At 30.8% G+C, this 13,429-nt stretch overlaps 2 protein-coding genes across 2 annotated transcripts in view; both read right to left on the bottom strand.

Annotated features, from left to right (window-relative positions):
- Positions 1 to 13,429, bottom strand: part of LOC130672714 (uncharacterized) — an 84,235-nt gene that overhangs the window by 57,392 nt on the left and 13,414 nt on the right. The window lies entirely within an intron of this gene.
- LOC130672710 (uncharacterized) lies at positions 8,596 to 12,765 on the bottom strand. Its single transcript, XM_057477409.1, has 3 exons — positions 11,014 to 12,765; positions 10,264 to 10,900; positions 8,596 to 10,191 (listed from the first exon to the last, which is right to left on the bottom strand). Exons 1-3 carry the CDS (start codon positions 11,452 to 11,454, stop codon positions 9,791 to 9,793), a joined length of 1,479 nt encoding a protein of 492 aa, XP_057333392.1. The 5' UTR covers positions 11,455 to 12,765; the 3' UTR covers positions 8,596 to 9,790.

Below are 13,429 nucleotides of genomic sequence, written 5' to 3'. Positions count from 1 at the left end.
GACTAGGTTGGTTGAAACTTTGTAATAGACGTGAGTTCTTTTTAGCATGTATTACATATAAAATCTTACGATTGAATTCCGTCAAAATATTGCGAAAGAATTTCTATATCTTGAATACGGTGCGTGCACGTGCAAATCGTCAAAGTGATGTCCTGTACCAACCAACCTGTCGTACATATACTTATGAACATTCATTTTTACTGTCTGATATCCGAGTATGGAATGATCTGCTTTCATCTATTGTGTCAATTACAACTTATAAAGAATTTAGATCAGAGTGTTATAATTATTTTCTACAGAATGAAGGATTGTTGATTAATGGTTAAATATGTACTTATATACTATTATTATATAATTGGAGTCTACCGACTTACCTACTTAACTATCTATCTTACAAAATTGATTAATTCAATTCATTTAATTTACTAAATTTATTTTAATTTTTGTATGTTTATATTTAAATATTATTATTATACTATACTTTGTAATACTTTTGTATATTGCGGCTCTTAGGGGATCTCGATTCCAGAGTCGAAAAATTATTAATAAATAAATAAATAAATAAATATACAAACCTCAAATACCAATAGTTGATAAAAGTTTATTAAATATTAATAAACTTCTACTAAATGATGATCAGCGACCTATCAAATGTTTATATTAATTTATCAATATTGAGTCGATGGAAAGATCGATTTTTGATATGTGGATAATATTTAAGAAATACAGTCGAATGTTTGATATATATAATTTACCGAAATATTGATAAATGAATTTATCAGATATTAGTAATTTTTTCTCTCAATGTATTCTAAAGAATATTTGAATAAAATTTTGTTAAAAATCACGAAACAAACATCATAATTTTCATGAATATCGAGTTCTTTCACCGTTGCCTAAAATTTTTCGGCTCATTTAAACTGTAAAATTATCTGCGTGCATGTATTTATCTCGCAAATTATCATCTCCGACCTGCAATTTAAATTATATTATATCTGGCGGTAGGAGAAAGTCGGCAGTTTATAAAATAATCGATAAAACTGTGATTCATATATATTTGTTTATTGTCATTCGAATTATTTCCAAAATTATTAAATTATTTCAAGTATTTATAAAACTAAACTACTTTGTCATGATTAAATTTATCGATAGCATCAATCAGTTCTTGTGTAACATAATTAAAAACATAAATATTCATTTTTGAATACCTACTGCCGAGGTAATAATGATCAATTCTATAGTTCAACGGTAAAATACAGTCACTTTTATTAAAATCATAGTAACCTCCATATTTAGCGGCACCTCGTGAATAATAATCATCATCGTAAACACTCAAGTCATAATAGATACATTTAACGTCCTCAACTAAATTATGGTTGATCACCGATAAATATTTATTCCACTTGTAATTAACATTAGATTCAACATCATCACTATGATCATAAAGTAGAAGACAGTCATGTTTAATCCAATTGATACTATTTTTGAATGCAATGTCACTTGTCATTAACAAAATTTTACCCCGTAATTCTTCAATGGTGTCATCTAATGTCCAATCAGTAACCATGCGTTGCCCACCAATGATATGATCATGCTGATACCTTATAGCATTATCTATATCATCAGACAAAGTATCTGTTACATTGGTACTGTAATCATAACTCATTTTTATGATAACGAATTCCTCTGGGTTGATGTGCAAAAAATCATTTACTCTTTTTAAAGTATAACTCAATTTTCGGTTCAATGATTTACCTCCCGAATAAATAGTAAATGTATGATACTCCAAACTAACTGTTATATCGAATACACGTACACCATACAGTAATTGTTCAGTTAGTGATAACTCTTGCGTACGTAATTTTAAATCTGTTGACAAGTAAGTCATTGACTGATGGGTTCCGGTTAAAGAGACTAATCCAATTTGGAGGGTGTCTGGTAATTTTGACAATATATCTGTTCGTTCTTTATGTTCCTTGTATTCATATTCTGGACAAAATGGTTCTGATTCTAGCAATGATTCTTTTAGTGATGATGAACTTGAACATGATTGCACAATTATGCTATTTAATATTATCAATATTATTGAGCGAAACATTTTTTTTTAATGTTTTGTACACTCGTTTTTTTAGTTTGTGCGTTTAAAATTTTATTGCTGTCGTTAGCTGAACTGTCAAAATGTTAAATAACTATTGATTTCAAGAATGATGCAAGTTTGATAGGGTACTAATTACATTTTTATTGACTTCTAACCAATCACAGACATAAATAGATTGATTGGTCTTATTAATTTTATCGAATTTTGACAAGACTTCAAGTACTATAAAAAAAAAATTTTGGCAAATCCAAACGTACACAACTCACTTGCTCAATTAAAAAGTGATTAATAGATGGCGCTCCTGTATGCAAGAAAATATTAAAAGAAAAAAATCAGTCTATCGGTTGACCCCGCGGGCCAGCCCCAAAACTTTCCGCCGTTCTCGAGCTCCTTGAGCTCGAAAACATTATTGCAAACACATTTTCGAGCTCACGGAGCTCAAAAATACTTTCGGATGCCATTCTTTTTGAAAATAACCGTTTTTTAACATTTATTTGTCCCACGATATCTCGTAAACGAATTAACCGATTTTGATGGTTGAGGTGGCAATCGACGCGTTTGAATAAATTCTAAAGCTGATCAGATTTTGGAATTGTTTAGTTTAGTTGTTTCGAAAGTATTCGCAAAAAACCGTTTTTTACCATTTCTTTCTCTCTCCGAGATAACTCTCGAACGAATTATTCGATTGAGATAGCTAAAGCGGCAATCAACGCGTTTTATTAAGTTCTAGAGCTGATTAGATTTTGGAGTCAATCGTATAAGTCGTTTCTGAGAAATCAATAAAAAACTAAAAAAAAAAAATTTTTTTCGTAATTCGCCGATATTTTCGAGTCTATTTGATCAAATGATCTGAAATTTTCAGAAAAGTTGATGGCCAACAAGCTCTTTCGATTGCAGCCTTAACCTTCGAAATCGGTTCATTAGTTAAAAAGTTATAGACCGATCACACACACACACACACACACCCGACAAAGTCGTGTGCGCATATCACTCAGTCAGGTTCCGCACAATAATCAATGTGGTGCTGCACCACAATCTAGCATTTTTTTCCAGCATCGTACTGATTCGGGTGCAGAACAGTAACCAGTCGGGTTCCAATCTTTCCGTGTAGGGTTCGTCAAAAAACTATCAGTTGTAAATGACTGTGAGCTGAAAGAGGAGTTAAACTAGTGCGAGAGTCTTGTAAACATTATACTAAGAATCAAAAACAAATGCAATATGTATTACAATTGGTTAAAGGTCTTCAATAAATGTTTCCTGATGCGTTAATAGTACCTTAGATAACTAGTGCCATCGAGTATAATACTTGAGTTCAGAGTTTAGGAACCCGAGCGAAGCGAGTCCTTAATAAGAACCACCCTAATAATCATTTATGATTAGATATAATCAGGCATGAACGAATATAGTCATTTTTAAAATCTCATTGAAAATATCTGTAAATTACTAATTAAGTAATTTAATTAGGATTTATAGTCTTCATTAATATAAATGTCAGTTAAATTTCAATTGAAATAAAAAAAAAAAAAATTTACTATCGGTTGTCTATTATTTTACTAAGGGGTCACCCGTCCAATTAATCACCCACGTCGATGCTGCTCAACTCTGATTATCGCAGGATTGTAGTCTGATCTTCGAGTCTGCTGTACACTTATACACTGTAAAAAATCACCGGGGTAAGTCCAAACGGTGTAGGTGTTAAAATTATCGGTGTTAAATTTACCCCCGAAAGCGGTGTGAAAATAACGCCGCCACCGGTGTAAATATTCTGTACCGGTGTTAAAATAACGCCGAGACCGGTGTAAATATTCTAGACCGGTGCTAAAATAACGCCGCCGCCGGTGTAGATATTCTTTACCGGTGTTAAAATATTTTACTTTGTAAATATTTTTACTTACTCGATCACTATACTTGTTAATAAATGATATTATTTATTAATTTTCATAAAGAACTGACATTTTTTGTGTTTTATAATCTTTAAAGTTAATAATCCAAGCGGACGCAGTTTACCCTGCTTTTACACCGGTTATCCCGTTTTTACACCGATGTTACTCCGTTTGTACACCGGTTACCCCGCCTTTACACAGATTTTACTCCGCTTTTACACCGGTTACCCTGATTTAACACCGGTATTTTTAACACCGGTGTCATTTTATTTTAATACTGGGCGGAGTTAAAATGAGTCCATTTTTAACACCGCTCTTTTTACAGTGTAATTATGAAAAATTCATGGCATTACTTAACTCAAATAATCAAATAGATAGATCCTACGTAAATGATGGGTTTTTTGTGATATATGATTATACCTAGCCTTCATCAGCCAGTTCTGATCAGATCTAATTATATATAGACTTATATATAATTAGATCTGGTCATATATAGGCTTATATATGATTATACCTACCCAGATAGCAAAATGACGTCTTGATGAGTTCTGAATGAGTTCCTATTTATGATTTGGACGTCTCATCAACATCTTAAAGAAGTCTTTAAGAAATTCTCAAGATGTCGAATGAGCCACCTAGCGAACTCAGTAAGACGTCTTTAAAAAGAGTTCTTTTTTCTGACTTCGCGAATAAGACTTCAGTATGAATTTACTATGACATCTTAAGGAGCTCCTAACTTTGACTTCATAAAGAAGTTAAGAAAAGAATACATTTAGACGTCACAAAACTGACGTCTGATTTATAGAGTCTTCAAGAACTTTTAATGAAGAGGTCTTAAAAATGACACCTTTAAGGAGTCATTGAGCGTGTTCAGCCGATGAAAGTTCTTAGTAGTCTGAGTAAGTTACTCAGCGCACTGAACTAAGTTTTCGGTCTGGACACTTTACAGATACTAACTAACTTTTTTCTGGCCGCCATTTTACTTAGTATACATTTTACCGCGTAAACCACTAAAGTAAACAATAATAATTAGTGAAGTGCAAATCTGTACATGTATGCTTTCTGTAAAATTTGCATTAGTTAAGTAACTTAAAAATGAAAGAAAATAATGTGTATAAGGAGCATTACGATCATAATGGTGTACGAGCAAACAGGTTATGACTCCCTAAACTATAGTAAGAGCTAACAGCGTGTCCAGGCCGAAAACACACTGCACTCAGACAAACAGACCAAAATTTCTTTTAGGCTGAGTAACTTACTCAGACTACTACACGGAAAAAAATTAATCGTGAATGCAACATGATGCAGTCTTGGTAAATAAACATGATGAAATCATGTTGCATTCACATGATTTGTCATGTTTCGGCTACATGATAATCATGTTGCGGTAACATGAGAAAATCATGTGGCATTCACATGATAATCATGTTTCGGCTACATGATAATCATGTTGCGGTAACATGAGAAAATCATGTTGCATTCACATGATCTTTCATGTTTCGGCTACATGATAATCATGTTGCTGCCACATATTGTCATGTAGCCGAAACATGACAAATCATGTTGCATTCACATGATTTTCTCATGTTACCGCAACATGATTATCATGTAGCCGAAACATGATTATCATGTGAATGCCACATGATTTTCTCATGTTACCGCAACATGATTATCATGTAGCCGAAACATGACAAATCATGTGAATGCAACATGATTTTCTCATGTTACCGCAACATGATTATCATGTAGCCGAAACATGACAAATCATGTGAATGCAACATGATTTTCTCATGTTACCGCAACATGATTATCATGTAGCCGAAACATGACAAATCATGTGAATGCAACATGATTTTCTCATGTTTATTTACCAAGACTGCATCATGTTGCATTCACGATTAATTTTTTTCCGTGTAAGAACTTTCATCGGCTGAACACGCTCATTATAAGACTTCTTGAGGACGCCTTCAAAAAGCCTTCACGTCGTAAGCAGTCATTCCGACTTGAATGCTGTCTGGGTAGCCTTTAGCAGTCAGGTCTGATCAGATCTAATTATATATAAACTCATATATAATTATATATAATTCCATATATGATATACATCATTATATGTGATCACATATATAATCATATATAATACTCATAAATAACTAGATAAAATCATTTTTCATCGGGTAATCATAAATTACTAATAAACTTTTAAATTATTAATTTCATTTTTTTATTTCTTATTTTCAGTTCTAGATTTCCTTCTAGACGAGCATATTTGAATAAGTGTAAGTATGATTTTTACATGAGTGAATCATTTAGGATCGAGTAAACGTGAGCAGAACACATCTAATTGAGTTGTCTAAAAATTAATTACATACATATAATTATTCAAAAAAACTATCATCAAAGTCAATACAATTAATTTCATCAACACGGCTTATTATTTCCGTAGTGAAGTAATCAAAAATAAAAATATTCATTATTGATATTGAATTACCCTGATAGTCATTATCAAATCTATAATTAATAGGAACAATACATTCATGTGTATAAGGATTTTTTAATCCACCGTACTTAGCAGCACTACGCGCCTGATAATATTTGTAATTATACTCATGAATACTCAAATCATACATGTAACATTTTTCATCTCTAAACGTATTATGTTTTAGAAGTTGGATATATTCAGACCATTTATTATCTATATCATTATCTAGTAATGCATCATTATTGTTATTATTAGATAAATTAACATCTGTTGACAGTAAACAATCTGTTTTAAGAGAACGTATACATTGAGATAATAATGTACTGTATGTTGCTAATAAAATTTTACCACGATGTTTTCCTATTGTGTCTTCTAAGGTCCAATTGTTAACTAAACGCCATCCACCGACATTGTGTTTAATATAATTGTAAATAGCACGGCATGGATTTTTATGATTACTATCAATCGTTGATTTATCATCATTATCGTAGTTTATTATTAACATCACCACTTCACGCGAATAAAAGTATAGAAACTGTTCTATTTCATAGAGTACATGGAACAACGTTCTATTTAATCCCGTTCCTTTTGAATAAAGATGCAATTTATTGTCTTGTAAACGGACTGTGATGTCCAGAACGCGGATCCCATATTTCAATTGCTCGAAGACATTCAATTCTTGAGTTTGAATTTTCAAATTTTTGGTTAGGTAAGTCATAGACTGATGAGTGCCGACCAAAGACAAATGTCCAATTTGACGCTTGTTTGGTAATTTTGATATTATGTGTTGATGTTCTTGGTAATTTTTGTATACGTACTCAGGACATTCGGGTTTTGATGATGAACTACATGATTCGATTTTATATATGTTTATAATATTTATTATTAAATAGTAAATATATATTTTCCACATGATTTTATTATTTTCTTTGGCAAAGATTATTTCAAGACGGTTATTATTGAACTAAACTTAAAAATTTTTTATAATTTTATTCTAACAATTAATTTATTTATTACTAAGTATGTATGATTTCATTAATAAATATATATACGATTTCTTTACCACACTGATGATTCAGATTAATTTTACAGTTTTAATTACATTTTTTAATTATTTTCGAAGAGTTTAAATCAACGTTTTTTTTGTTCTTATCATTAAAATATTTAATAGCTTTGTTTTTTTTAAATTTATTTTAAAGTATCCAATCATACTTTACAAGTAATAAACTCATAAAACTATTTAATTTATATTTTATACTAATTAATTAAATCTTTTTATTAATTTTTCTATAAAATAAATAAATAATATTTTTATTTAATTAATTTTTACAAATTTTATTTTATTAGCTAGTACAGGAGCTTTTGAAGAACGATGAGGTGAAAAATTTTGAAACGTGTTGTAATTTTGTAAAGTTGTTCCAAACAATATAAACAACGAAAAAAAATTGTAACCGGAAAACGGCCTTGGCGACTATTTATTATGAACAAATAATGATTTTTTCAGTGCGACCGCGTAAGCAAACAGTTCTAAAACACTGAGAGAAAAATTTACTAATATTTGATAAATCAATTTATCGACTGTATTTATTAAATACTATCCTACACATATCAAATATCGATCTTTCCATCGACTAAATATTAATAAATTGATATTAACATTTAATAGGTCGCTGATCAATATTTAATAGAAGTTTATTAATATTTAATAAACTTTTATCAACTATTGATATGTGAGATTTGTATATAGTATTAATGAGTGTGGTGGCGTTGTACCTTCTAACCTAACATATTGCCTTATACATGCGTTACAACTGACAAATTGTTTTTATGCTTGCTGAAATAATAAAAAAAAAAATAAAATAAAGTGTTATAGAAAAATGATTAAAAAAGTGGGACTTGCTAAATTCCACCTAACCTATATTAACTAAACAAACTGCTTACATATCACGATAGTATATAAGATATGTAGAAACGTAAACTATAGATCAGTCTGTATTTATTAATATTTGATAAACCGCCGATCAATAATTGATAAAGTGTTTATTAATATTTAATAAACACGTTTACTAATATTTAATAAGCTGTTTATTAATATTTAATAAACTGTATTAATATTTGATAATGACCGACTTGGGAACAATCTAAGTAAGCTGTTTATCAAATATTGATAAATTTGATTAATATTTGATAAATTCTTTTCTCAGTGAATAATAACTATTTATCAGTTATAAATTTTTAAAGTAAAAAAACGCAAATTTATTCATAAACAATTGAACATTTCTATAACAAATTTTAATATTTTCACATACTTTTGCACGTATTTTCGAAGCGAATAAAAAGACACTTTTTTGGCTCTGGTTGGTATATAGTTGTCTGCAAAAGAATGGGCTTTTCTCCCACTACTTGACTATGATGAAGTCCATGAGTCTGCACTAACACACATGCGCAGTAAAAACTTAATTGTAGAAAAATGTTGGGAGAAAAGCCGATTCTTCTGCAGACTCAACTATAATAAGAAATTATATATATCTTAAATCCTAATCTCAGTCTCAATCATCACTTAATCGAAACTCTCACAAACGACGCTAGTAATAAATTATTTTTACTCAAAAAATATTCATAACATGATGTACAGAATTGCAAAAAAATGGCTATTGTGTACAATTAAGTGGTAGCTCATTCCGAGCTCCGATACCACTAACTAGAAATTGATGTTGATATATAGTAAGTTTATTGGTTAACCTTTAAACGGTAACCCTAAAAATTTGCACGCTACAGGTAAACCCGGTTTGACAGACCGCTATTATAAGTACACTCGGTTTTCTTACTTTTGAGAAGGGGAATTAATATATTACACAAATAAATAGTATATTACGACCCTAGGCCAGAAAGTTGGATTTCCTGGCCGATGTGATAGAAGTGCCGAGGCGAAGCCGAGGCTCTTCTATCACATCTGCCAGGTTATCCAACTTTTTGGCCGTGGGTTGTATACTATTTTTCTTGATCCTACGCCGAAAGTTAATTAAAATAATTTATATTAAAGTAGTAGCACGTTCCGAGGCGAAGCCGAGGTGGGGGTAGAGGGGGCGGGCCCGCCCGACTTTTGCAAAACTGAGGCGAAGCCGAAGTTTTTGCTGGTCGGGGCGGGCATTCAAAAAAAATATATTAATAACTAAAATGAAAAATTGATAAAATGACAATTACAAATTTTCAAAAACTAACAAATACATGCAAACTTTATTGTATCATTTAACTTTAAATATTATAATCAAAGAAATAATCATAATTTATATAAAATGAATTCAATAGTACATTTTTTCTTATCAAATCTTAGGAATTATGTTTACTATGGCATTGAGTCAAAGTCAAATCGAAAGAACAGTTATTGAAAGTACAGTTATTGAAAATATAATCATCTAATTTAGTTTTTGGTCTGTTTAAAGTTGAATTCAAGTTATTGTTATTATAATCTTCAATGGTTGTCGAATCTTCATCATTTTTTCTTTTTTTAAGCAATGGCTGAACGTTAGATTGCTGATCATTAGGTGACTGAACGTTGGATTGGTGAACATCAGTTGGCTGAATATCAGATTGTTGTTGAAAGTTTAATTTTATTGCTGGCTTGTCAACAAACAAGCATTTTTTGTTTCTATTCGTCTCATTTGGTTTAGTAATTGTCATAAGTATTGGATTCTTACTAGCTGTAGTGAACCCACTTTCTACTACTTCCGCTGAAAAGAAATTTATCATGAATGAAACGTAATGTAAGGTGAATTTAGTCGTTAATTTATTATTTTACTTACTTGAACCTGAATCGATTGTATCAATACTGAAATCATCATCAAAATCAGCATAATTTAAATTTAAATCCAAGTTATCTTCAAAAGTTTCGATTGTCACCCCTGCACTGGTTGATGGTCTTGATTGAGGATCTGTTGTAGCGTTCTGTATTACAGCATTATAAATCATCTGCCTGTTGTTCATGGAATTCTCTACATATCCTTGAGCTATAATATCAGAACGCCACCTTCCCAATTGCTTTAACATCTGTACATTCGCCCCAGAATCGGAGAGAAGTGTGGCTGACGTTCTTCGAAAACAATGGCCAGTGTATCGGTGAGAGTTTGGTAAATTAAGAAAGCTAGCGATTTTCTCTGGTGTTCCGCCTATCGTATGTCTTCCAATTGGCTGACGATAACATCTACCTCCCCAATACCTCAAGAAAAATCTATCAGTATTAGGATTAGTTGGCCTTAATGAAGTGTACTTCTTAACTGTGTCATAAAAAAGACTACCAATTATAAACTGCCCAGCGTAGTCATTTTTATTCTCATTTATTGACACTAAATATCTGCCATTCAAATCTTCCACATCTTGAACTGTCATATTAGCAATTTCGTCACAACGGAGGCAACCGCAGATTCCAAAGATGAGAATTACCTGTAAAAATCATTATTATTATTATTATTATTATTATTATTATTTTCATGTCCCTGATCTTGAAATTCATTTTTACACTAAAACATTCTACTGTATATGTAAATAATAATTACCTTCATGACTAAAAATGTCTGATCTGAAGCTTCGTTCATAAATTGTATAATTTGGTTCCATCTGAGAACGAATGCTTTTCTAGGTTTGTAACCTTTAGCATTTGACTTAATTAAACTTTTCAAATTTAAAAAATTACTTATATTAACATCGTCGTTAACACTCAAAGTTTTTTTGAGCATACTCCATATACTCCATAGAGTCGGTGGTTTAAGTTTTGATTTAAGTTCTTCAAAATAAACAATTAAATTGTTTTCTTCTGAGGAGGACAATGAACTTTTATTATCCTCTCGCCACTTTTTATAAGTATTATAAACCAAAAGATAACGATCACCAGATTTTTTTGGAGTGGCTTCACTTCGAACAATTATTTTAGCCTCTGTGTCGAAATTTCTTATCACTTCCTCTTCGTCTATTGAGCCTTCAGATGAAGATTCTCTCATTTTTATTGTCGGTTTGATGAGCTGCTTGAGAGGTTAAGTACTCGGGCTTTATTTATATTACTATCGATTCACAAGATGAAAATTTAAAAAAAGAATTTAAAGATTGTTTCAATCTTGAAAATATTGTTAAATACTTTTAATAGAATTTTTTCTTTTAATTTTTTTTACTCTTTCAATCTTCACGAAGAGAGATGCAGCCATGGAACGTTGTTTATTTGATAGTAAGGTTATTTTATGTAGAGTTAAATAGAATCGTACGCGTTGCGCCTACGAAACAGCGCACTCTAGTGGGACTGCCTCGTATCTCGAGCCGTCCACAAAAGTCGCTCTTTCTGGAGTGAACTGCGGCCCGGAAGACCGTACTTTCGGCGGGAGGAGCAAGAAAACTATATTTTCATAAAAAAGACATGAGTTAATGATATTATGAACTTAATTCATTTTTAAACTACACATTAATTAATATTTCAACATAAACATGTTAAAGAAAGTTTTATTGACTTTAAATTTGATTAGCGGTCTATCAGACCGTGGTTACCGTTTAAAGGTTAAGAATTCCTGTAGACTGTTTCTACGGATTTCCGTAAATCTTTAACCCTTCGTCCCCGAGACGGCCGTCTCGCTATGATCGCAGCGCCGCAATTTTTATTAAAAAATTATTTAAAGAGAAATTAAATTTATTACTATGATACTATACTTTTTAGTATCGAATGAATGAATGATAATTATTTTTCCGATATTTTAAATAGTAAAAGAATAATTTTCTTTGTCGGAAAATCTGAGGAACGGATTCTCTGCACAGTGTTGCCAGTTACCATCAGCAGCTTATTCCCAGCTCATTTAATTCATCTCTGTCTTTAATATTTTTATATAACACATGCTCAAAATAAACGCCGTTAAATGCCTAACCTCAGCCTCATAAACTTTTTCATTAAACACTCATCACTTCTGATTGGTCAAATGCAGTGTTTAAACTTTCTTAAAGCATTTGTGCATCCCTTCTACCGCGAAATTCGACGAAAATAGGCCTGATATATCCCTACTCTATAATCCAAATTATCAAAATGTTCAAGATAGGTTACCGGGGCGAACTCACCTTTACCTAAAGCTGCATCACTAGTAAAACAATTCTCTAGATTACAGATGCGCATTAAATTGATCGGCTAACGATTGTGGATCGTGATTAACTGATGAATCTGTGTCACCTTAAATTTATAACTTGAACTCTAATTTTATCAAAAAGTGATTAAAAGTAGAAAATCAATACTACACTTAAATAAAATCGAATCAAAGGAGGATATTAATTAACCTAAAATTTTAAGACTCATTAGTTTTATATTAAAAAAAAAACTTGTTCAAATTTTTATATTAAATAATACATGTATTTTAGACTTTTTATTTGGTTAGTTTTTATGTTTATTGATTAATAAAACAATAATATAAAAAGATTACTTTAATTTCTATTAAATAAATAAGTATTCAATTTCATTTTTAATAATCAAATAAATAAACACTTGAGTAATTTTTTATAAATAAATAACTTGAACCAAAAAAAACATTGATTTCTATAAAGACAAATTATTAAAATGATCGCGACCGCATGACGCCGACCTTACGCATTTAACGACGTTTTAATTTTAAGCATTCATTATATAAAATATCGTAGACAAATAGTGACATCGAGTATAATATTCAATGGTACTAGTTATCTACGGTACTATTATAATACAAATTGTTATTTTAGTAAAGGAATTTAAAAAAAAATTATAATAGTTTAGTCGCATAAGCTTGTGTGGTTCGAATTTTGAAAAAGTATAGTTATGATAATTGGCAACACCACAATATTAACCCTAATAGCCACTTTAGCTTGAAATTTACAGTAATTTGACAATTGAAATTACCAAAATTTTCTGCCCGAATTTGCCGATAATCTGACAGCAAAACACGGAAAGAAAAATTTGCGATTAATTTTTCCTTA

Source organism: Microplitis mediator, chromosome 8 (assembly GCF_029852145.1).
Source record: "Microplitis mediator isolate UGA2020A chromosome 8, iyMicMedi2.1, whole genome shotgun sequence".
Classification (NCBI taxonomy): Eukaryota; Metazoa; Arthropoda; class Insecta; order Hymenoptera; family Braconidae; genus Microplitis; species Microplitis mediator.
Note: the sequence above shows the minus strand (reverse complement) of the source record. Positions and strands in the feature narration are given on the sequence as shown.